The sequence below is a fragment of the Macrotis lagotis genome, chromosome 5 (assembly GCF_037893015.1).
Source record: "Macrotis lagotis isolate mMagLag1 chromosome 5, bilby.v1.9.chrom.fasta, whole genome shotgun sequence".
Taxonomy (NCBI): domain Eukaryota; kingdom Metazoa; phylum Chordata; class Mammalia; order Peramelemorphia; family Peramelidae; genus Macrotis; species Macrotis lagotis.
In genome coordinates this window covers 42,757,724-42,784,404 of record NC_133662.1, presented here as the reverse complement: position 1 = coordinate 42,784,404, position 26,681 = coordinate 42,757,724, and the positions used below count along the sequence as shown (strand labels likewise).

The window sequence follows — 26,681 nt, the reverse complement described above, 5'->3', positions numbered from 1 at the left end:
TTTTTCTTCAACTACTCTACAGCATCTAGTATCATTGCTGACCACCTACCTCATCCTTCATATCTCCTCCTAAGCCTCATTGACTACATTATATTGGTATTCTTCCTACCTCTTTTTTCATGGCTCTTCTTCATCTCCCTACTCCAACCACAAAGATCTTCCAAAGTTCAGTCTTCAATGTCTGTTGTTTTCTCTCAATCAGTCTAATGCTTTAACTACCATCTCTTTGTCAATGGTTTTTCAAATTTCTAGCTCTAGCACTATCATCTCTTCCAGGCTCCAGTCTAGCATTTCTAACTGTCCATTTGACCTTTCATTCTTGACTATCCTCTATTTCCTCAAAGCAAAATTCCTTTAAAACTGGCTTCTACTCCTCACTTTTCTTTAATTTTTCTTTTTAAATCACTCATAACTATCCCATCTCTCCCTGGCACTATCATCTTTATACTAAAGATCTGTAAAGATCTGAGAACTTTTTTTTTAGCTTCTCCTTCTTTTTGGTCCCACCTCCTACATTTAATCAGGTACCAAGTCCAACCAACTCTGCTTTAAATCTAGTCGTTCCTTTCCATTCCTACTACCACCAAAATCTAGTTTCTTAATGCCACATACTCAGACTATAAGTTAAGTATACTATTACAACTATTTAAGTAAAACCTTAAATGTCCTATGTGACTCCAGTTCCCTGCCTCCCTTTCCAACTAATTCTTTGCTTCAATCTTCCTATAATTCCTTTTTTCATGTCATTCTATTGCATGAAAGTGTTCAATGGCTACCCACAGAATAAAATCCAATTTCTTTAGTCTGCTACCATATGTGATCCACTAGCCTCCTACAGAATACTTCACCAATATCTTCTGTTTCTTCCCTCAAGGTCTCCCAACTCTAGCATGATAGGTCTACTCACTATCCTCCCAGCCTCATCTTGTATATTCCCAACTCTAGTCTCACTTGCAGTCAGGACTGTCATTAGGACAGTTGTAAATGTATTGTTAAAAAGTTTTCATATGAGCATCTGTAGTACCTCTGAAATAGGCAAAAGCTACAAATCAGGTCTTGATTTATCAGCTAGAATAATGGGTGTTAATGAAGCATTTTAAACTTAAAAATTTATTGTGGGTACATTCATTCTCCCCTGTTATCGGGTTATTCTTTACATACTTATCAACAAATTCATGCTTGCAATGCTCTCTGCCTTCACTTTTTACCTATTTCAATTCTATTTCCCTCAAGGTCCAATTCAGTCTATCACAGGGCTTCTTAATTTGAGATCCATAAATCTGAGTTTCTCAAAAATATTTAAAAATTTTTGTATGTCAAATGTGTATCAATACAATTGCTGTCCCGTGTAATCCTATGTCTCTCATTGCATGCATTTAAAAACAACATTCTGAGAAGGAAATATTCTCAAAAGTGTCACAAGACTGCCAATAAGGTCCATTCTATACACAAAAAGGTTAAAAAACCTTTGCACTATTTCCTCTAGAAATTCTTGTATTCCTATGAATTCCACTGCTACAGGCAATGATATAATTTGTTGTTATGGGTTGCTGTGCTTGTGATATCACAGGGATACCAATCCCTTCCTCCACATCAATAAAGAAGGGCTACAGATAACAATAATAGCAGCTGTAATTCATATATTACTTTAAGATTTGTGAAGGACTTTATGTTACCTTATTTGATCATATTCATAGCTTTTAGCTACTTAAAAAGGTATATAAGGCACTTATTTGCCTTTTATTATCTAATGCCTTAGGTTGTATTCCCTAATATGTATATAGTCTCTTTAACTACATTAGGAGCTACTTAAGATCAGATGCTGCCATATTCTGTTACATTCCCTAAAAACACTTAGCATGGCATCTTGGGCCTTGTAGAAGTTCAATCCTTTTTGGTTTGTTGACTGATGAAGCATAGTACATTAAAATGAAATGGGAATAGAAAAGAAGAGAAAATAAGAGCTAGATCATATTGACAATTCCTGTTCTTTGGACAAGCCAATAACCAGTAAAGATTTATATAAAGTCAGTGTCTAACAAATTTCCTGGGGCCAAAAATATGTGAGTATATATCACTACTGTCAAATTTGTATTTCCTTGGCAGAGAATTTTTTTTTAGTAGCATAAGCCCATCCTGAGTCACGGCAATAAGCTGGATTCTGCAGGACAAAAGATAAGCTTTTTAACATTGCTAAATGTGTGTTGGCCCAATTATAATATCATGTAGTCGACCTTAAGTGCACTATCATTGGGGACAGGCATTTCATTGTATAAAAAGGGACATGATCTATTTTGTGTTTAATTTCCAATAAGGCCAGGTCAAAGCCATCCTGAACAACAAAGCTGCAAGCAATCTGACTGAGAGGACACATTGTTTTGAATTTATTAGAAGAATTATCCAGTTCAATTTAATTCTTAAAGAAGCTAGAGGCTGAAGTGATTTACTGTTTGAGTTCCAGGCTCAAGAATATTTTGGTGGAGTATTTTTCCATTCCTTAAATAGAGGTTTGATTAATTTTATCTCTTCCACACAGGGTGAAGTTTTTCCAGTTAGGCAGGCATGTAAATTACAATTATAATGGAGAAACAAACTGCATACAACATAACCGTGATTAATTAAATGTATTTTATTTGCATAAAGCATAGGTGTACTTCAGGAACCCAATAAATAATGGCAAAGGAACAAAAGTTCCATATATTTTAATGAGTCATTCACTAATCTAAATTATTCATTTGGGCAAGATGATCAATAGTCAAATGAATCCCAGGGCATATTGGATAACATAGACCTTTAAATTTTGACTCATTTTAAACATTCCTCCCCATAGAAACATATCATGAGGAAATCCTGAACTTGGGGCAAATTCATTCCCACAAGAACTATATTTCTCCATCCTTAGAGCAATGAAAAGTACAACTGCTATTTTTGCAACATGAGGTGAAGAAGTTCATAGCTAGGCTTAGTTCTTGTCCTGGCTCCTCCACTTATCAACTGTAGGGCTTTGAGGACAAAGGGAAACCTCCATGAGATTCAGCTGCTTATCTTGAAAATCAGCAGAGGAATGCCTACTTCATAGGGTTATGACACTCAAATATGAAGAAAACTGAAGAGTTTTTTCAAAGATGTAAGCTAGTATTATTATTTTGACTACTCAAACAAATGTATTATTCAGTGAGATGGACAAAGTAAAAATCTAAGGAGAGGCCTAAGGGCAGACAAATAAATTTTCTTAACTGATACAAAGGAATAAGAGGAAGCAGAAAGTAGACATCCATCAATTCCATGCTTCTTTTTCCTCCCCTTAGTGCTGTTCCGCATGATATGTAACTTTCTCACCTCTTCTCTGATAATTCCATATCCTTTAGTCCCTTCAAAATTAAGATCAAGTTTTGTTTCCCCAAAACTTTCTGACAAATCCTACACCTCACTGATTATTCCACTACTGCATATATTTTCAGTATAAGTATGTTCAACAATGCTTTGTAATTATTTCTTATCTTATTCTTATACCTTCTGTCTCCCAACTAGACTGTTATGTACTGAGTTGCACTGTCAAGTTAATGTTATTACCCCACACTGTCAGGTAATATTAGGTACAAAGGACTATGCTAAATAAAGTCAATAAAATCAGTCAATTGAGAGAAATTATGCTGATGTTTTTCAGACACTATTAAAATTAATAAATCCTTACAAATTTTTAATCAATTGTGCCAACAAGGTATGTAAATTTCATGGTCAATCAAAAGACTAGAGAATCACTATACTGTAATAGCAGTTCAGAATATTGAATTTAGGGTCAGGAATACCCGGCTTCAATTTTTTTCTCTAAAGTTTGCATGTTATTTAATATCTTTCCATTTTCTCATTAATAAAATGAAAGGGTTAGCATCTTAGATGGTCTCTGACATCTCTTCCACACATAAGTTTATGATCTCATAAACTAAAATTCATTCTTTTAAAAAAAGTGTACAAATACTAAAACAGTATCATTTTAAAATTTTTTTCACAAAGAAGGTCTTGATGCTCTAATGAGCTACTGTAGTCAGAGGTATGGGGGGCATATCTATTATGGGGTCAAAGATTTTGGAGATAAAAGGGACCTTGGAAACCAAATAACCAATCTCTTAATTTTGAAAATAAAGAAATTAAGGTCTAGGAATATTATTTAATTTGTTCAACTTCACACAGGTGATATATGTGAGGTAAAATTTGAATCCAAATCCCCTGTCTCTACACCAAATGATCACTCCACTATCCAAATTTTTAACATAGTTCTTCCCTCCAATGATAGCATTATAAATACACTGTTATGACAATGAAACAAACTTTTAATCTCGAAATTAAACTGAGAATGTGAGGAGGAAAATGGGCAGAGATAAATCCACTAATTTGACTTTTACAGAAAAACTATTAAATAATTTCTAGAAAGCAGATATAAGCCTCTCCAACCCCAAAAGTTTCCTGTCAAATAGCAAGACATCTCTCTTAGAAAGACCAGGTAGGGATATCTAGGTGGTGTAGTGGATAGAGTACTGGCCCTGGATTCAGGAGTACCTGAAGTCAAATCTGGATTCAGCCACTTAAGAATTACCTAGCTGTGTGACCCTAGCAAGTCACTTAACGCCATTGACTTAAATAAATAAATAAATAAATTTTAAAATATTTAAAAAGGGACAGCTAGGTGGCGCAGTGCATAGAGCACCAGCCCTGGATTCAGGAGCACCTGAATTCAAATCCAGCCTCCAACACTTAATAATTACCTAGCTTTGTGGCCTTGGGCAAGCCACTTAACCCCATTTGCCTTGTAAAAACATATATACATACATTATGTATATATGTATATATTAAAAAGAAAGACTGGGTAATAATTAGTTTTGAGAATGAAAAAGTGATGTGAAGACAGGTGGCACTGGAAAAACTGAAATATCAGAAAAGAGAATTTAGAATGAATATTATTAAAATTACAGTAATCTATAAAGTCTTTCAGAAGAGGTAAGACAAACTGTACGCTAAGAGACAGAGATTCAGAAAGAAAGCAGTACGAGATTTAAACTAGGAGAGGTTAAAACAAAATGTGAATTTTAGTGAAGTAAATGAGAACTATTCCTAAAAAAATTAGTTCATTTCATTAGCGATATCTTATATATTTTTTAATTTTATTTTTTATTCTCATTTTGTACAAATTTTTTTACATTAATAAAATATTCTTGTTTAAGAGTACACGAAATACCCCCTCCCCCATAAATATAGACTTGCTTGAGTGATAAAGTAAAGGGGAGAGAAAAAAATTAAAATTAAAAAAATAATAGTAACAATTGTAGGTATGGCCAGGTGGTGCAGTGGACGAAGCACCAGCCCTGGAGCCATGAGCACCTGAGACCACATCTGGCTCCATACACCCAACAATCACCCAGCCGTGTGACATGCAAGCCACCCAATCCCCACTGCCCCACAAAAACCAAAAAGAAGAAGAAAAAAACCAAAATAAAATAGTAATAATAGTAGGGGGTGGCTGGGTGGCAGACAGAGCATTGGCCCTTGAGCCAGGAGCACCCGGGTCCAAACGCGGCCTCAGACAACCAACGATCACCCTGCTATGCATCTCCAGGCAGGCCACCCAGCCCCATTTTCCCTGCACCCTCCTCCAAATAATGATAACAAATGTGCTTCAGTCTTTGTTCCAACACCAACAACTCTGTCACAGGTGGATTACATTCATTATGGTAAGTCCATAGCAAAAGTTACTTCCATATTTTTCCAACATTGCCATTGCTGATCGCAACTCCCTCCTTTCATATTTCTCCACTACCATGTACTATATTTTCTCTCTCCTTTCACTCTGACTCTGCTGTAGGGTAGCTGAGTGGTGCAGCAGACAGATCAATGGCCCTGTGGCCAAGAGGCCCTGAGCCCCCATACCACCCCTTAGGCCTAGCATCCATCTGGCCCTATGGTCCTGGACAGGCCTTCCAATCCCAGCCCCTTGCAAAAAGTAAAAAAGAAAATGTTATATCTGACCACTCTCCCCCCATGGTCCATCCTCTCCTCCTTTATTCACATCCCCACCCCTTCCCCCTGCTCCCCCCTCCTTCTTACTCCAGATGTCTATACCCCATTGAGTATATTTGCTGTTTCCTCTCCTAGCCACCTCTGATGAGAGCAAAGGTTCCCTCATGCCCCCTTGCCTCCCCCCTTCCATATCACTGCAATAGCTCATTGTAATAAAGAAAAATCTTATATGAAATATCTTCACCTATTCCCCCTCTCCTTTTTCTTTCTCCCATTACATTTCCCTTTTTTCTATTGACTGCATTTTTACACCATATTTTATCTTCAAATTCAGCTTTCTCCTGTACTTCAACTATAAAAGCTCCCTGTACCTGCTCTATTAACTGGGAAGATTCATATGAGTATTATCAGTGTCATTTTTCTATACATGCAGTTCATCCTCATTAAGTCCCTCATATTTTCCGCTTCTCCTCCACTTCTATGCTTCACCTGAGTCCTGTATCTGAAGATCAAACCTTCTGTTCAGTTCTGGCCATTCCAAAAGGAACATTTGAAATTCCCCTGGTTCATTGAAAGTCCATCTTTTTCCCTGGAGCAGGACATTCACAGCCTTGCTGGGTAGTTCATTCTTGGCTGCATTCTAAGCTCTTTTGCCTTCCCGGTAAATTATATTCCAAGCCCTACGAGCTTCCAATGTAGTTGCTGCTAAGTCCTGTGTGATCCTGACTGCAACTCCATGATATTTGAACTGTGTCCTTCTGGTTGCTTGTAATATTTTCTCTTTGACTTGGGAGTTCTGGAACTTGGCTATAATATTCCTAGGGGTTGGTTTTTTGGGATCTCTTTCTCAGGGGGGATCAGTGAATTCTCTCCATTTCTATTTTGCCCTCTGCTTCTAGAATATCAGGGCAATTTTCCTGTAATAATTCTTTGAAAATGATGTCAAGGCTCTTTTCCTGAAAATGACTTTCAGGTATTCCAATAATTTTTAAATTATCTTTCCTAAGTCTGTTTTCCATGTCAGTTGTTTTTTCAATGAGATATTTCACATTTTCTTCTAATTTTTCATTTTTTTGCTTTTGAAGTATTGATTCCTGATTTCTTGTAAATTCATCAATCTTCCTGAATTCTATTCTTTGTCTGAAGGATTTGTTCTCCTCAGAGAGTTTTCTTATCTCTTTTTCCATTTGACCAATTTTGCTTTTTAAAGCATTCTTCTCCTCAGTAACTTTTTGAACTGTTTTATCCATTTGACCTAAGATGGCTTTTTAGCATGCTATTTTCTTCAGCATTTTTTTGGATTTCCTTGACTAAGCTGCTGAATTCATTTTCATGTTTTTCCTGTATCGCTCTCATTTCTTTTCCCAGTTTTTCTTCTAACTCCCTCATTTGATTTTCAAAGTCTTTTTTGAGCTCTGTCATAGCCTGAGCCCAATTTCTGTTTTTTCTTGGAGTCTTTAGATGCAGGAGCTTGTGCTTCCTCATCTTCAGACTGAGTATTTTGATCCTTCTTGGGCTCATTTGCAAAATATTTCTCAATGGTGTTCCGCTTATTTCTCTGCATGCTCATTTTCCCAGTCTGGGCCTGTTTTTGGGGTGCCTCCTGAGCTTTTGGGACACTCCCACAAGGGTATCAGTGTGTGAGGCTCTGCCCTCCCTCCTGGTCTGTGAATGACCATATGCGCCCCCCTCTGCTACAGGGCTGAGGTGGGGGGGCCCTGCTGTTCTCTGGGGGGGCCTAGACTGCCATCAGTTTCTGAATGTGCTCAGAGCCCGAGTCCTGTTCCAGAGGCAGAGGACAGAGCTCTGCAGTCTCTCTTCACTCCCCTCCCTCAGCTCAATGGGCTCATGCCATGGGGGCTCCTGCTTTGCTTCTGTTTCCGTATCTGGGCTGTGGTAGCCATGGTGCTCACTGCTTGCTGTGTGCCCTGAGGGTTGGACTCCACGTGTTCGTTCTGGCAAGAGGTTCCCTGCTGTTCCCCCACTTTGTGCCCGGTGCTCCCCAGAGTGTAACTCAGGAGACTCCCCCACTGCTGTGAGCCCCGGCTCCCAGAGCCCTGGGGCTGCCTCCTGGAGGCTGAAATTCTTTCGCTCTGGTGGGCCACCCCTCCGACCCCAGGGAGCAGAGCCTTTCTGCTCTTTTCCAGGTTACCTTGAGTAGGAAAACTGACTCGCTGGTTCCCTCTGTGGGTTCTGTCTCTCGAAAATTTAGTTAGAGTCCTTAGTTTAGAAGTTTTATCAGAGAGCGCCTAAGACTCAATCCTTTATTGTCGTCATCGTGGCTCCCATCCCTGATCTGATAATATCTTTACATGACACTTGTCACCTCTTTCCAGAGGATCATGATTTCATTTTTAAGTGTATTTTTGAACTTCAAAGAAAATGGGGTATAAATGTGTGTGTTTGTGTATAAATGTTAAATAGGGTTAGTGTTTTTTTCCTTATCTTTTTTTCCCACTACATCTGTCTACCCTTAGCATATGGGTATTTTAAAGGTTAATAGTTAAGTAATAAATTCTGGATATACACAAAGTAAAGCCAAAAGTGCTGCACAAACATTACTACAACTCTTGATGCTTAAAATAGTAAATATGACACTGACTAAGTGAAATCAAAGAATAAGATGTGATGAGGTAAGAGAACTCTCTCCATTTTAAAATATTGGTCCAAGTGGCCACTGAAGCTTATGTTGGAGATCATAAGGGAAACAAAACTACAATTTCCTAAGACAGTCCATTTCATTTTTGGACAGTTTTAATTTTTAGGAAGCTTTTCCTTACACTGATATATAACAGCAAACATTTCAAAGTTCCTATGATGCTCCCAGTACTCTTATTAGGACATAGTAATACAATTCAAAAGTGAAAGTCTCTCTATTTCACGAGCTAACAGAGATATCTTCATAAAATAAATACCTAGGGATAAGAAAGGAGGTGCTAACAAATGGAGATGAAAGAAAGAACTCTTGAAGGAGATAGTACTTGAATTTGTCCTTGAAAGGAGCTAGATATTTATGGTGGTTTGGAGGCAGAAGTTAGCCACACTACAACTTCTACTCCTTGACCTTAGCTATGACTTGTGAACAAAGCAAACCAGTTCTTCCTTTCTCTCCAAAAAATTTGAAGGTGAGGGGGTGGCTAGGTGGCCTAGTGGATAAAGCACCGGCCCTGGAGTCAGGATTACTTGGGTTCAAATCCAGTCTCAGACACTTAATAATTACCTAGCTGTGTGGCCTTGGGCAAACCACTTAACCCCATTTGCCTTGCAAAAAATCCTAAAAAAAAAAAATGTGAAGATAGCTATCATGTTCTTCCTTTCCTCCTCAATTCTTTTCTTTTCCAGACTAAGTATTTATGGTCTTAAACCATATTCTATGCCATGAATTCAAAAGTCTATTGCCATGGGCCTATTCTGAAATTCACTAGGCAAAATATCCCATCTCCTGACATTGTGTTGGTTATCATCCATACCTGAATACTCTATCTCTTCAGCTCCATTTCTTAATTTCCTTGGCCTCCTTCATGACTCAATTGAAATATAAACTGGAAAATAAAGAAAGAGGTCCTTCTGTAGGAGGCCTTCCTTGGTTCCTTTACCCAGTCATCCCTTTTTCCAATTACTTGTAGCTATTTATTTATCTAGCTCCCTATCTCTTATGAGATTTACATGTTTATGTGCTGTATCCCTGCACTGAGTAGGTGCTGAGTTGTTTTGCTTTATTTTTTATTTAATTTTTTTTAATGCTTTTAGTGTTTAACATTCTTGGGGTTTCTATTACAATTCTTTTTAGTCTTAGCACCTTGCATATTGTCTGATACATAGTTAATGTTTAATAAATGCTTCACGATCCACTAATTAACTAAATGTCTTCCTAATCTCTTTAGCAGATATTTCCATGGCATGAACTGAAAGCCCTTCATCATCCTAAATAGTTCTACACAGTACAGGTCAAGAAAACCTATCTTGGTTTAAAGATTTTATGGTTTTATATATATAACAAATAGTATACCTCAAAACAGACAGTTTCTAGGTAGGCAAAATGCCTATGTGTCATGATTGAAAGGAGAGAAGCAGGCCATTCTCTGAATTTCATGTTACCCCAGGGATCATGGCCAATCAGTCAACAAGTATACAGATGTACATGTTAGATATGGTATTGGATGCAAAAGAATATGAATATAGACAAAATATTGCAAAATAAATTCAAGGACCTTTCATGGGAAAACTCCTAGCAGCTGGGAGAGGTAGGAGATAGTATTAAAGAAAGCAAGGATTTTAAAAGACAGAGGTGAAAAGGGAGCACATTCTAGGCATGAGGAAACAGCTTGTGCAAGGATGCAAAGACCAGAGATGGAACATCATAGGTGAGGAATAGCAAGAAGGCAAAGGTGGTTGAGTACAATAAGCAGGAATAATATAAACTAAGCCTGGAAAAATTGGTTGAAGTCAAGTTGTAAAGGGCTTTATATCACACAGAGAAGTTGGTATTTGATCAAACAGGATAAAATATGGAGCCCTAAAATTTCCCCATTAGAGATTCATTTCTTTGAATTCTAACCTCTTCTAAAGTTTAAATATTCATGGCAGACATAACTAATTCACTATAAGTCATAAAAGTCTTATAAGGAGTTCACACATAAAGCAACTTCACAGAATCTAGGAAGAATTCAGTAAGGCAGGGGACCTGAGAGAAAAGGGGAAAATGGAGCAACAAAGACAAACTCAAGACTAATATGTCATTTTGCCAGGGGAAATATCAGCTCAATATTACCCAAGAAGGCGATACATGCCAGGTTCAAAAGTGTACATTTAGTGTCCTACTGGAATAAATTATAATATTTTATTCTAACCTTAGAGCATATGACAAAGACCTTTAGGAGAATTTTTAATGTCTTTATAGCCCACAACAATGCCTTTCTGCCCTGAAATTACAGCACTGTGTACTTCTTATTTATCAATTGATCATGTCTTTTACTGGCACTGCCATGGGACCACCATGAGAACACATATCAAGTGTTGTCTCATGTTGTTACTGAACTTTTCATGTGCTTTTCTATCCCCTCATCTCCTCAATTAAATTGCCTTAGAGGCAAGGATAATATTTATACTTTTTAATATCCCCACATAGCACCAAGTATAAAGTATTTATATATAGTATATATTCAACAGATATTTGATTGATAATTTAAATTTCCTAATCAAAGTCCCAACTATTTAAATATTCGGCATTTTGAATCAACTTACAAGTGCCAAGCATTAATTACTGATGATGATGATGATGATGAGAACTAATTATCTATTTCTAAACATATCTGAATAATATTTTAACCTACACTTGACTTTGGAAATATGGTTATGTAAATATTAGAGCTCTGCATTTGGGGAGTAAATTTTGACAGATTTTCATCAAGGTTTAATGTTATAGAGTGATGCCATTATCTAAAATCAACAGAATGTACCTGATTTTGACTTGGTTGGATGTCAAAAACCACTTTCTTTTCATTTATTCAACAGTTTTTAAATTTCACTATATGATAGGTGCCATGCTAGAATATTTCATATTATTTTGGAATCTTAGTCTAGACTTAGATTTTTTTCCCTACAGTTTTCATTTCCATGTGCTATCAAGCCCCACTTACAAGCACCACATCAGCGATCATTACACTTTTATCTACATTTTCAAAATGTCCTTGGCTGTGAATTCAAAAACTGCTGTTATTAACCTAAGTCATTCAGAAATTTTTTATTCTATATTGCATCCATCTGTAAAATAACATCTAATTTCACAAAAAATTATATGACCCATAAGCAGTGATTACTAGGATAAAGTACCTATTCAGAGGTGAGATTCTTTCATTGGAGGGATGAGCATAGAGGAACTAAAAGTATTAGAGGTACAATCAGTTGGTTTCTAAATCTACGAGCTATATTTAAAAGCATAGTCATACCTACCAGCATGATGTTCATTAATTACCAATGTTAATAACTGAGAAGCAATTATGTAAGTCAGAGTAAATTTAAGATAAATTTAAAGAAATTAGCTCTTAATTCAGACATTATTCACAAAGACACCTTTTATAACCTATTTTGCTGAGTTTGAATATATCCCCTCTTTGAACCTCAATTTCCAGATCTATAAAATCAAAGTGTTGACCCAGAGGATCATTTAGATCCTTCCAAGCTCTAATATTCTATAATTTACTTTCTCATTTTTCCTAAGGATTAATTTTTTTTTTTAGTTTTTGTAAGACAGTGGGGTTAGGTGACTTGCCCAAGGTTATACAGGATTTGAACTCAGGTCCTTCTGACTCCAGGGCTGGTGCTCTATCCACTGTCCCACCTACCTGATCCTAAAGATATAATTTTTAAAAATCAACTCACATTTATTACGCTTTGTCATTCTGTTCCCATTTATATCTCTATCAGAACTTCTCAATTCCAAACTTCATGATTGTTTAGTTCATTTGGTTATATTTTTAACCACATGGGCTTCAATGATGCTTGGCCAACCTATCATCACATCTACCAAATAAATCATTTCCCTTTCATAGTCCAGGCTCTAATGAGTCTTTCTTTTTCAATGCTTAATTCAGCATAAAGTATACTATAAATATGTGTTGTATATAAAATACATTTTGCTATTTTATGATAGCTATGATTTTACTAGTATTAGGAATAGGTAAAGAAATTCTCTTAGATACAATTTAACAACTATTCTTCAACTTCTAGTCTTTAAAGACAATGAAAAATGAACACATCTGCAGACATATGAATTCAGGGCTTACAACTCCAAAAGCCAATTCTCTAAATACTGAAAGACTGCCTCTTTAAATATTTGCCAAATTACTATCAACAAATTTGAATTAAAAATTGCAGTAAAGAACTATATGATTTTTATAGTTTCATTCTGTGGTTTCTGAAGGAGAACTTAAATTTTAAAAAATGCACTTGCTCCTCTTGCTATTCATTTGCTTATTTCTCTAGAGAATCAATCTTTGTGCAACTAATGATGCCTGGTAAGAGTGTCTTGTTTCCAAAATGATTCAGTTACTGGAGATGTGGTGACTTTCTAAGTTAATAATATTCCAATCCTCAAACTGCAACTTTCATTCTGAAAAACTGTCTAATAGGCAATGGCTACTTTTTACTCCATTACACAGCCTGTTGTGATTACTTGGTACTAGTCTGATGAATCAAATGGCTGATAAAAATCATTAATGTCAAATACTTAACAAATAGTTGTCAAAAACACATTATTGCTATTTAGAAGTTGCTGTAAGAAAAAATGGTAATTTCTTTGACTATAATAATAATTTTGCTTAACTTGACAGTAATCACAATAAATGATGTCTAATGATAAGCTCCTGTGATATTTATACTTCACATGATAATCACACTAACATAAGACTTTTACATTATTTTAAAGTTTCCAAATATACCTTCCTCATGAAAAAATTAGTATAATCTCAGAAGATAACATAAACAGTTTAGCCAGGACAGAAAAAAAATCAGTATGCATGAGTTCAATAAATAACACCAAAGTAAGTAGAAAGGAAAAATAAAGATGAATTTGCAACCCATTCAGGCAGTCTGGTGGTACAGTGGATTAGTGTACTGGACCTGGAGTCAGGAACACCAGGGTTTAAATTTGGCCTCAGACACTTAATAGCTATATAACCCTCAGCAGGTCACTTAAACCCATTTGCTTCAATTTTCTCATCTGTAAAATGAATTGGAGAAGAAAATGGAAAATCACTCCAGTAAGAAAATTCCCAAATGCGGTTACAATAAGTTTGTTCACAACTGAAAAAATGAGACAACAACAAAGCAGTTTAATCAGAAGGGTAAAGTTTGCATTATTTAATGTCAATTCCCAGAACCAGTATTTATAGTTATATGACATTAGGCAAGAATAAACCTCTGTAAGGCTCAGTTTCCTCATCTGTAAAATACTTGCATTACTTCTCACAAGGTTAACATAAGCAAAGCCTTCATGCTAATCTCTGAGACAAGCCCTTTGTAAATTACTATTTTCTTATAAGAGAGAGGTCTGTGTTGTGGTAAAATCTAGGCTGGGAATAAGAGAGAAAGAAAGACACTAAAGATGCTTCTTTCAATCAGGGGATCAGATGAAATATTCATATTTGTTGTAAATAACACTATTTATCCTTCCTTCCCAAGGAATACCATGACATCAGGGAGGTGATGCCATAACAAGCACATGAATTGGATTTGAGTAAGGGGGTGCTGTGCTAAGTTGCAAGCCTCACTTCTTCCTTCAAAGTCATCTAAATCCAGGGCCACTATGAATCAAGACAACTGGAGATGGCCCTGGATGTGAGGCAGTCGGGGTTAAGTAGCTTGCCCAAGGTCACACAGCTAGTAAGTGTCTGAGACTGGATTGGAACTCCTGTCCTCTTGATTCCAGAGTCAGTCTCAGACACTTAATTTTTAATTCCTGTGCGATCTTGGGCAAGTCACTTCACCCCGATTGCCTCCCATCCAGGGCCATTTCCAGTTGTCCTGATTCATTCTGACCATTGGATCCAGATGGCTCTGGAGGAGAAAGTGAGCCTGGGTGCTGTGCTACCCCTCAGTCAAATCTAATTCATGTACTTGCCATGGCAACACCTTCCCACTGTAAATAATACCCAAACCAAGTAGGGCATGAACTCAATCATTCCTGGTTCCTAGGCTATATCTCAATATTCACTACAAACAACATGCTCTGGTACATATTAGTCATATGCCCTTGGATAATTCACTTAATTTCTCAGGACATTAGGTAATTCTAAAGCTGTAATTTGTAGAAAAGGTATTACCAATATGGGTAGAAGAACTGTCCTCACTGAAGAAAAGTATACAACAAAGTTACAAGTCCAGATACTGCTCAGTCCATGGAAGGTAAGGGGATTGGCGGGGGGGGGGGGGAGACAGTGGATGTCTCTCCTCTGTCCCTGGGACACCACTCTAGTGCTTTGTCCTATTCAGACCCTGGTCACAGTCTGGGCTCCCATACTATCAGAGTGGAGCAGGGATGCTCCTCACAGCTCCAGGGCAGAGGGATGTGCTTATGGTAATCCAGACCAGAGCACAGGCCAGGAGAGCAGTCAGAGCCTATCATAAGACCTTGAAGGAACCGAGGTCCTTGCAGTGGTATCCCAATAACATTCAAAAGCTCAGAAAAAAAACCCCAAACCAGGGCACAGGCTGGGGAAATGAGTAAACAGAAAAAAAGGAACTTGACCACAGACAATTACTTTGATCTCATGGAAGATCAAAAAACACATTCAGAATATGACAAAGTCCAAGCTTCTGTATCCAAAGATTCCAAGAAAAATGGGAACTAGGTACAGGCTAGGGCAGAGCTCAAAAAAGATTTTGAAAATCAAGTAAGGGAGGTAGAGGAAAAATTGGGAAGAGAAATGAGAGCAATGCAGGAAAATAATGATAACCAAGTCAGCAATTTAGGTGAAGAGATCCAAAAGAATGCTGAAGAAAACAACATATTAAAAACTAGTTTAGGTCAAATGGAAAAAGCAGTCCAGAAAGTTAATGTGGAGAAGAATGACTTGAAAAGCAATATTGGACAGATGGAAAAGGAGATAAGAAAGCTCTCTGAAGAAAACAACTTCTTCAAATGTAGAATGGAACTAAAGGAAGCTAATGACTTTGCAAGGAATCAAGACACAATTAAAAACCCAAAGAATGTAAAACTAGAAGAAAACATGAAAGATCTCATTGAAAAACAACTGACCTGGAAAACAGATCTAAGAGAGACAATTTAAAAAATTGAGTCATGATCAGGAAAAGAGTCTTGACCTCATTTTTAAAGAATTTCTACATATCCTAAAAGAGCAAAATAGAAATTGAGAGAATCCACAGATCTCTTCCTGAAAGAGCTCCACAAATAAATAAATAAATAAATAACCCCCCAGGAATATTAGCCAAATTCCAGAACTCCCAAGACAAAGAGAAAATATTACAAGCAGCAAGAAGGAAACAATTCAAATATTATGGAACTACAGTCAGGATTACACAGGATTTAGCAGCATCCAAATTAAGGACTTGTAGGGCTTGGAATAAAATATTTCGGAAGGCAAAAGAGCTTGGAAAGCAACCAAGAATCAACTACCCATCAAAACTGAACATCCTCTTCCAGGTGAAAAGATGGACTTTCAAATGTTCCTGCTGAAACAACCAGAGCTGAACAGAAAGCTTGATCTTCAAGTACAGGACTCAGGTGAAGCATAGAGAGGGTGGATGAGGAAGGCAAATCATGAGGGATTTAATGATGATGAACTGTGCACATTCCTGCATGGGAAGATGATATTGATAATACTTATATGAACCTTCTCCTTTAATAGAGATGTTAGAAGGAGCATATATAGACAAGGTACAGGAGGGAGCTGAATATGAAGATATAATGTAAAAATGGAGTCAGTGGGTGAAAAGGGAATGTACTGGGAGAAAGGGAAAGGAGAGATAGAATTAGCTAAGATATTTGATGTATAAGAGTCAAGAATGCAATGGAGTAGAAGGGGGGAAGGTGGGGGAATGAGGGAGTCTTCATTCACATCGGAAATGGCTCAGAGAGGAAACAACATACATACTTAATAGGGCTTAGAAATCTAGAGGAAAAAGGAGCGAAAGGGGATGGGAGAAAGGGGATAGCAGGAGGGGAGGTGGGATGTAGATGATAGAGTAGAGGGTAGACCATGGGAGAGGGTAGTCAAATACAACACTTTTTTTCCCCTTACTTTTGCAAGGTGGTGGGATTGGGTGCCCTGCCCAGGACCAAGGAGCTGGGTGGTTGCTGGGTCTCTGTAGGTTTGGGGCCTTCTGGTTTCAGGGCTGGTGTTTTATCCACTGCACTACTTGACTGCCCCACAGCACACTTTTGAAGAGGGACAGAATGAAAGGAGAGAGAAAATATAATAAATGGTAGTGGGGAGGAATGGATGGAGGAAATTACAATCAGCAACAGCAACTGTGGAAAAATATGGAAGTAACTTCTATGATGGACTTATAATAAAGAATGCAATCCACCCCCAGAGACAGAGCTGATGGTATCAGAACACAGACTGAAGCACATTTTTTTCTCTTTCTTTCATTTTATTTATCGTGAGGTTTTCTATTTTTGGGGGGGGAGGGGATTATGTTTTTTCTTACAACAAGACTTTTAGTAATGTGTAAATAAATAAAAATGTAAATTAAAATAAAAAAATTATAGTAATCCATTTCTATTCCCATTCCCATTCTGGAAAGTAATTCCCTATTCATAGAACACAAGATAAATAAATACTAACATTGATCTTAAAATAAAAAGAAACTACAAGTCCAATCTCTATCCTTAAAACACAAGCATTGTAGCTATAGACATCTGAATGGAGTTATCAGGCAACAAATACTGCCTACTGTTCCTTGGCACTTTCTGAAGACACACTGGCTTTCAAGGAGATGATCAACATCCAGGTGAAGGATCAGATGATTTGGGAGGACTCTGGGACTCTTTTTCTTTATAGGACAGTGGAAGAATCCTTGAACTCCTGGGGGATAACGTCTTCTTGCCACATAATCCAGAAGGTTTTGATCAGCTTTTGTATGAGCAGCAGACCCCCTATCTTGTAAATCTCAGCTGGAATGGAATCAGAGTCAGATGTTTTGCTACAGGAAAGGGGCCCTGATGCCATTCAAAACCACTTCTTCATTTGTTTGAAGTCTGACTAGAGAGGAGCAGGCTTTAATCTGAAATATATGGTCAGTGACTTCGACACTGGTAGATGATGGGCTACTGAGAACATTATGGAAGTGTTCAGTTCATCTCTCCAGGATCATCCAGGATCCTTGTCACTAATCAATGTGATTCCATCAGTGCTGAGTAGTTGAGATCACCATAGGCCTTTGGCCCATAAATAACTTTCAGGACAGCCCTGAATTGCTTCTATTAACATAAAACTGTCTGCCTTCTTATTGATCCAAGAATCATGCATGTCTCTGAGTTTAGCTTGTACTTCACTTTTGATGGAGTTAAATGCTACCTTCTTAGAGGACAAACCATCCTGTAAAGTTCTTGTTTTTCTTTCATCAACATTTCATTTAGTTGAGTAAAGAGTATCTTTTTTTGTGAACAGCAAGGAATGCAGTGTAAATTGACTAAAAGATACACTGCAGATGACTGGGTTTAAGAAGACTGGAAATGTAGGCTGGTGCTAGGTTATGAGGAACTCTGAACATCAAAGGATTTTGTATGTGATCCTGGAGGTCACTGGAGTTTGTTGAGGAGAGAGGTGAGTCAGACCTATGCTTCACTTTAGTGATTTAGAAAATCACTTCAGTGGCTGAAGGAAGGATGAACCAGAGCAGTCAAAAGACTTGAGGCAGGCAGACCCACTGGCAGGGTACTGTAATCATCCAGGCAGAGGTGCTAGGGCCTGCCCTAGAACAAAGGCAGTGTCAGGAGAGTTGTGGGCTTCTTCAAGAAAAGTTTCAGAGGAGAAATCAGCAGGCTTGACAACAGATTAAATATGGGGAGTAAGAGACAGTGAGAAATCCAGGATGATTCATTGCTTATAAGCCTGAGGGACTAGGGGAATGGTGTTGCCCTCTACAATAATGGGGAAAGTGAAAAGGGCAGGGTTTAGGGGGAAAGATAATACTCATTTTATAGATAAGGATACTGTGATCAAATGAGATGGTCACATAAGTGTTCAAACTAATGTTTAAAATTGTGTGAACTGTCTGCAAGTTCAATGCTCTTTCCTCTAAACCACTCCAACTCACACAAAATGTGCATTAATTTGATGATACGACACAAATTTTGTAAGCACCTAAATGGCAGATGGAGAAAGGTATATGATTATAATTACAATAGTACTTTGCCTCATCGTTTAATTTTGTAAATGTAGCATAAATTTTCAAGCAAAGGACTTAGAGGAAAGGAAGCGGAAAGGAGGCAGATTTGTCTAAAATGAGGAAATGCGGAAAGAAAGACCCAAATCTTTTTGGGATTCCCTGATTCCCTGAAATCTTGTTAAAAACTTTATAAGAGATAAATAATCTGGTCCTCTACAAATGACAACACAAGGCAATTCTATCAATATAGAATTAAGTGACATTTTACATATATATATATATAATATATATATATTATATATATATATATACACACACACCTTAGAATTATAATGATTAAATTTATTAAAAAACAACCATGTCTCAAAATCTGTCGGGGACAGCAGTAGAATAAAAAATATATAGTATTTTAATAAAATAAGCCTCAAATTCATTAATATTTTTCTTCAGCAGGTAATCTCTAAAATTTAAATGTACTATATAAAGGTAAATAGCTAAATGGTTAAGTGGATAGAACCAGGCCTGAAGTCAAGAAACTCATCTTACTGAGGTCAAATCTGGCTTCAGACATTTAGTAGCTATGTGATATTAGGCAAGTCACTTATCCCTGTTTGCCTCAATTTCCTCATCTGTAAAATGAACTAGAGAAGGAAACAGCAAAGTACTCAAGTATCCTGGCCAAAAAAAAAACCCAAATGGGGTCATACAGAATCAGAAAGGAATGAATAACAATATAAAGGCAAGCTACTATTATTTCTTTCAAGATTTTTCTCATTTTAGCTTAAAAGATAAAAAAAACAATGAATTTTACTATGTACAAAAGTTTGGTTAAATCTAGCCATTTCTACCTTCATGGAATTAGCAAATTAGTCCCTTTCTCTCAATTCACTACCCTAGTTTGGCTCTCTTCATTTCTTGGCTGAGTCATTGCAATACCCTACTAATTGTCCTATTTGGTTCACGCTTCTCTCTATCTCAACCCATCCTTCACTCAGTCACCAAAGCGATTTTCCTCCCCTCCTCAATAAATTTCAATGGTTCCCTACAACCTTAAGGATCAAATATCAGGTCATTGTTGACATGTAACGCATATAACATGCCCCTTTCCTACATCTCCAATCTTCTTACAATTGATTCCTTTCCACAAACTCTATGACCCAACAACAATATCTCCCATCTTCTTGCCTTTGTATACATAGTCCATGCTAGGAATTCTTTCTCCTCACCTCTTAGCTTCCTTCAACCTGCAGCTTAAATCTTTCCTTTTAAAGGAGTCTTCCTTATAACATCTAATGCTAACACCTTTTTCACTGAAATAATCTACTTTCAATTATATATATATATATATATATATATTTATTAAAAGATAATAAACATTATCTTTTATTTAGTGACTCATCACCAATATATATATATGCATATGTATGTATATATGTAAAATCTTCCCTATTAGAATGTAAGTTAAAGGATAAAAGTTTTTGATTATTTTTTTCTTTGAATATCTAATATAAACCTTTGCATATCTATTACTTCCTGATACATTTGTTACTCAGTTGTTTTGCAGTCATGTCCAACTCTTCATGTTCCCATTTGGGATTTCCATGGCAAAGATAATGGAGTAGTTTTGTATTTCCTTCTCCAGTTTATTTTACATATGAGAAATAGAGGCAAACAGGGTTAAGTGGCTTGCCCTGGGTAAATACAGCTAGTAAATAAGTATCTGAGGCCAGATTTTGAACTCAGCAAGATAAGTTTTTCTGCCTTTAGACCTGGAGCTTTATATACTACACTACCTAGCTATCCTTCCTGGTGCAAAGTAAGCACTTAATATTTTGGGGCTGGCTGATTGAAATGCCCTATAGGTTGTGTGGGTCTGTATGACATCACACATAATCACCATCTTCAGCAGAGTTTGCAGTATCTCATGGCTAATTTTTAATAGATGATCACTACCTTAAATATCATCTATTAAAATCTAGCCATGGGATACTGAGAGCTACAAAAAAAGAATTGGTGATAAATCTTTCTAAATGGCACTTTTTAGCCTGTCAATCCTCTATTCTGTTTAAGAGGATTATTTTTATATAGTGTGCATCATTTAGCAAATGACAAGCACAGCTCTGTTTAATTGAACAGGATTTTCACAAACTAGGCTGCCCTTAAATCCATTTCACTGTAAAGACATGTCTGAAAAGAGATAGCTAAGGAAGCAAGTTATATGCTTATTCACATGATTATTTACACCTCCCCGCCTTAAAGATGAATATAACAACAGGAAACCAAGAAGATGGAGAAGTAGTATGAAGTCAGAGAGAGGATGAGTTTGGAGTTAGGAATATATTAATTCAAGCCCTATCCCAATACATCCTATTTGCCACCATCTTCATCAATGTGATGACAATTTATTTGTATTTGGAGTATTAAGGTAGATCAGATACTTTAAAGACCTGAATTATTTCATTTGATTCTCAAACTCTGTAGACAGGTGTTATTATCTCCAAATTTACAGATAAGGAAATGGAGACTGAAAAAGGTTAGGGGTCAAAGGTTAGGGTCTTCAACCAATATCGATAGGATTTAACATGGGTCTTTTGAGAAAACCAGTGCTCTGTGCCCAACTTTTTTACATCCTAGCTTCCTTTCCTCCTCATGGAGGGCAAAGCACTTAACCTCTTTATCTCTCTGAAAACTCCCTAGAAGGATATGAATGTGAAAGAATTTAAGCTCCTCAATAATAAAGATCATGTCATCTTTTTTCTTCATGTCTCAGAACCTAAAGGAATACTGGATACATGGTAAGCATTTAATTCTTTTTTTGAACAAATGAACAAAATTACAGACACTCTGTTGATATGCATCACTGAAAGGGAGTTGACGACACTGATGAACTAAGTCCCAGGTCTGGACCAGACACATTCACACACACACACACACACACACACACACACACACACGCAAATTTGCTGTAAGCTTCCCATGTACCACATAATTTGTAATGCCTGTAACCAAAACAACTCATTTACTGTAATCAATAACAGACTAATGAAAATATGGACCTCTTACATATTTACTTAGAAAACTAAAAACATTTATTGATTTCCATTTTAAAATAACTTCAAAAGAAAATTACTTTCACATCACAAAATGAAAAAAGAATAAAATATAGCATTTTTGGTCACCAGTGAAAAAGTTTCTTACATTTGCATATTTTTAAAGGAAAATTTCAAAACTGAATGCATGACAGCATTCTTAGCCTTGACAGCAACTGTCTGTTTTAGATAGTAGCCACTGACTATTTTTAACAAATAGGTGCTTTCTCTTGCTTCAGACCCTGCTCACATAAATGTTTCAAATAAAATAAATATATGATTATCCCTAGGAATCTAAGAAGCAGGGTCCCAAATTGTTTTAAAACAAATCCCTATTACATGAACCATTCTAATTTGCAATGATTCTACAATTTTCAATTTATTCTTCCTTCAGTACACATCTGGGAAAATGTCCAGTTTTTTACACTATAAAAGGATCCAGACTTTTCAATTGGGCACACAGTTGGAGATATAATAAAGTCTTGGCTATATGATTTACTTGGTAAATGTCACCTGTTCTATAAATTATCATTCCTCAGGGGAAAAAACTGAATTTACTCTATGCAATAATGCATAGAGAGAGGAAGGAGACTGAATATATTTTCTAATTAAAACCTAATATCTGGCATTAAGGGAAAAAAGGATGCCATGATTACTGTAAATAAGTTTATAACAAGTTTGTAAAGTTTAAGGTAATGAATCTGTTTTGAAATTGCTTGGCTCTGAACTAAAATGTTTCCTATAAAGAATTGGGGTTGGGGAAAGAATGATTGAGCTCTTATTCCCCATCTTAGTTCATAAGTGTCCTATTTCCTTTTATCCTTGTTTAACTCTCCAAAGTCAATTACAGAAATGTAATTCTTGCTATCAACATCAAATAGAAAAAGGGAAGAATTATTTTATATAGTATCTATTTTTTTGTTTCCATTAATTGTTTCTTCAACAACTACAAAGTAGCCTTTGTAATTTTCTTCAGATGGTACATTTATATATACTGAGAGGTAGCAGGATATATAGAGAACTATGTAATAATAATTATAACTATTATTATTATTATTAGCAATATTATCAATGCTTTAAGTTTTGAAATGTTCTTGATATACTGTCTCATTTAAATTAGTTTATATCTCATGATGTATCTGATACATTATCACAGAACTCTATGAGACAGATAACATAGGCATTATTCTCCCCATTTGACAGATGAGAATACTATGACTAATTCCATTAAGTAACTTGCCCAGGATCATAAAGTCATAAGTACTGAAGGTCAAATTCAAACTCAAGGTTTTCAGGCTCCTATCCACAACCTATGCAGCATTATAGCTAGACTGCTAGACTTGGGAGTCAAGAAGACTAGCCTTCTAATCTGGTCTCTTGGATTAGCTATGTGACCTCAGATATAACAGCTATAATATCTACCTTATAAAGTTTCTGTAAAGCACAAATAAGCTAATACAAAGTAATTTTTAAATTTTAAGGTGCTTTATGAATATCAATTATTAATGAACTTCTTTGAACCTGAACTATCAATATGTCAATCAATCAGCATGCATTTATTAAACACCTACAATGAACCAGACACCATGCAAAGTTCTGGGAATACAAAATAAAAATGTTTTGACTCTATCCTCCAGGTGCTTACATTCTACAGAAAGAAGCAACATGTAATCATATAAACAAGTACAAAATGTAAAGTAATTTCATAGGGCAAGGAGATTCAATTTCAGAAATACAAAAAAAAAATGACACTCATGAGTTTTCAGAATAAATAAAAAAATGAGGTTAGTTAAAATATAACAGGATAATTAAATTTCTTATTTAAAAAAAATTACCTTGTCTGTATCCACTTTTCCTTTGGTAAATTCTAGCTTCCAGAATTGCAAAGCCTGCTCAAGTGTTAAGCCGATGCCCTTCAAGAAAAGACCATATTGCATTCGGCCACCATGTCGAAGATGATGATGTTCTCTCAAAGCTTTATGCAACTGACGCATACAAAGTGGGAATGATTTCATTGCAAGCTATAAGGAAAATAATTTGTGGCTATGAGAAAGATTAACTATTTGACTTGTAATATTTATCTAGAGGAATTATAAATTCTTTCTACTTGGAAAAATGAAGAACTAAAAAGATGCACCGAAGAATTACTATGCTTACACATAAACATAAATATTCTAAATGATTTCTAATTACAGACATAATTTAAAAAATGTATATTGTATATTTTACAGTAAAAGATGATGACAATACAAAGACAATGAACATAATAACATAGACCAATCTCACATTTGGAGTCAAAAAACTATTGAATTTTCTGAAACTGTCATTCTTGTAAGTCACATTGCCCTAGTTTCAATACTCAAATCTATTCCTTTTAATGGAGAATACAGAATTAAACAAAATAGCAAGACTAGGATGGCATTTTATCTACCAATGGAAAAAAAAGTGCCTTCTTGTTTTAACATAAGGTATATAAACAGTCAAAGTAGCTGTCAATAAAATCAATACAGATGCAGCTCTATTCCCTTACTTTAAAGGGCTACCATTTTCTTCCAAAAAGCAACTGGAAATGAAGGCTCAGATAATTCAATCAACAATGAGCAATAAGTACACATTTCAAAAAGATGAAATAGTTGTTTAAGAAAATTAAAGAATGGTCAGGTTGGGGTAAGTTCTAATTAACTTGTTAATAAGAAAGTCTATTCCTATTTCTGGGAATCTTAAAAGTAAGCACTTTTTAAAAAATTTTTTAAGTATTTTTTTTTAGTTTTTGCTAGGCAATGGGGTTAAGTGACTTGCCCAAGGCCACACAACTAGTAATTATTAAGTGTCTGAGGCCGGATTTGAACGCAGGTACTCCTGATTCCAGGGCCGGTGCTCTACCCATTGTGCAACCTAGCCACCCCTTTATTACAGTATTTGATGGCAACAGGTTGGATGTGTACTATATATAGCTTGTTACTATAAGCATTCATAATTTTTTCTTATGTGACTCATCTCATTATGATTCAATTTAACTTCTTAAAACTCATATTTTTAATTAGTATATGCTACAGGATAAGTCCTATTATAATTTCTTTTTTTAAATAATCACTCTATTCCTGAGAGTTCTTTCTACATTGTTCCCCTCCTTCCATTTTTTGAGGGGTAAAGGTAAGTAAGGATAAGGGGGACAAATCAAGGTAGATATGCCCAGGCAAGGACTGTTGCCTAGGAATAACAAATATCCTGGAAGATGCTTAATGAATTTGTTCATCTGACTAGGAAACCTTGCTTTCTAAAGAACTATGGTAGTTTAGCTAAAATGTATTCTTTATTATTGTAAAAGCATCCTAAGGATATATATGTATGATTGTAGAAAGCTTAAACCCTTCTCATCCAAATGTATAATATCCTTGTTTCGAAATATGAATACCTCTTAGCTATCTTAAGGAAATTTCACTAAAGGAATATCACTTAAATTGTTCTTTTTTTAATTTTTTTTTTGCGATTTTATCAGTACCAGAGACTAGTAAGAAAATTATCCCTACAAATGCAGATCAGCAACTGTTTAGTAATATAAAATTATCTTATTAATGTGCTTAGAGATGAAGGGACTTGCACAAGGTCACAGAGAAGTGTGTCAAAGATTGGGTCTTGAACAATATTCTTGCTAAAACTAAGACTAGATCTCTATCTACTTCTGATATGATTAAATTTCAATTCAAAATAGCTTTTCCTTTACCCTGAGGAAAAAAAGATTATAATAAATTAAATTAAATCATCTTAAACCCTTTGGAAAAGCTTTTCTTTCCGATGATTTATTCTAAATAAAATTTTATAAAAACTACCTTTTTGTACTTTTTTTTTTTTTATATTTCCAGAAATCAGCACAGTGCCTAGCACATAGCAGACACTTAGGAAATGTTTATTGATTAATTACCTAAAAAAAAAATGAATTAAATTCTAAATGACATGGTACTCACAGAATCAAGCTGATCCAGTGAAATTTTTCCCATATTTCCTTGTGCATTATAATCTTGACCAATGTAGGAATGACTAGGGTAAAAAAATACATATGATAATATCAAGGTTTTTGATGTACATTTATATAGGTTGTTTCAAGTGAAAATTTAAAAGTCTGTAAAGGTTAATTTCAAAATTCCATGTTATTTAACATAAAAACTTCAGCATTAATATACTAACTAATGCACAAATTATTAAATTAGTACATACTATTAAAACCATTGTTATCATTAATAAGTTTATACCCCAGTGTTTAAAGTGATTTAAGAAATAAAGGACTCAAATGTACAAAAATAATAATAGTATCATTTTTTTCTTACTGAAAATAATTAGGAACAAAGTATATAACCATCAGTTGGGAAATGGCTAAACAAACCCAATTATAATAAATGCCAAAATAGCTGGTTTGAGAAAAACTTTGTATGAAATGTTGCAGAATGAAAAGAACAATCTATGAACTCTTTGGAACACTGTAAAGGATAAAACTTTGGAAAAACTTAAGAATTCCAATGAATCCAATGACTAATCTTGACTTGGTCAAGGGAAGACTAATGATGAAAAGTACTCTCCACCTCCTGGCAAAGAGGTGATAGTACATACAGAATGAGGAATATATTTATTTTCAGAGGTATCCAATGTGTGAATCTGTTTTGCTTCATGATAATTATTTATTTAAGGGCACTATGTGGAACAGTACATAGAGTGTCAGATCAGAAGCAG

At 35.7% G+C, this 26,681-nt stretch overlaps 1 protein-coding gene across 2 annotated transcripts in view; it reads right to left on the bottom strand.

Moving 5' to 3' along the window:
* PRIM2 (DNA primase subunit 2) overlaps positions 1-26,681 on the bottom strand; it is a 379,634-nt gene that overhangs the window by 102,054 nt on the left and 250,899 nt on the right. For both annotated transcript variants that reach the window (XM_074237283.1, XM_074237284.1), the window contains exons 9-10: positions 25,922-25,994; positions 23,792-23,977 (exon numbers count right to left, since the gene is read on the bottom strand). In XM_074237283.1, the coding sequence (XP_074093384.1) occupies positions 23,792-23,977; positions 25,922-25,994 (259 nt within the window). The remainder of the gene's footprint in view (positions 1-23,791; positions 23,978-25,921; positions 25,995-26,681) is intronic.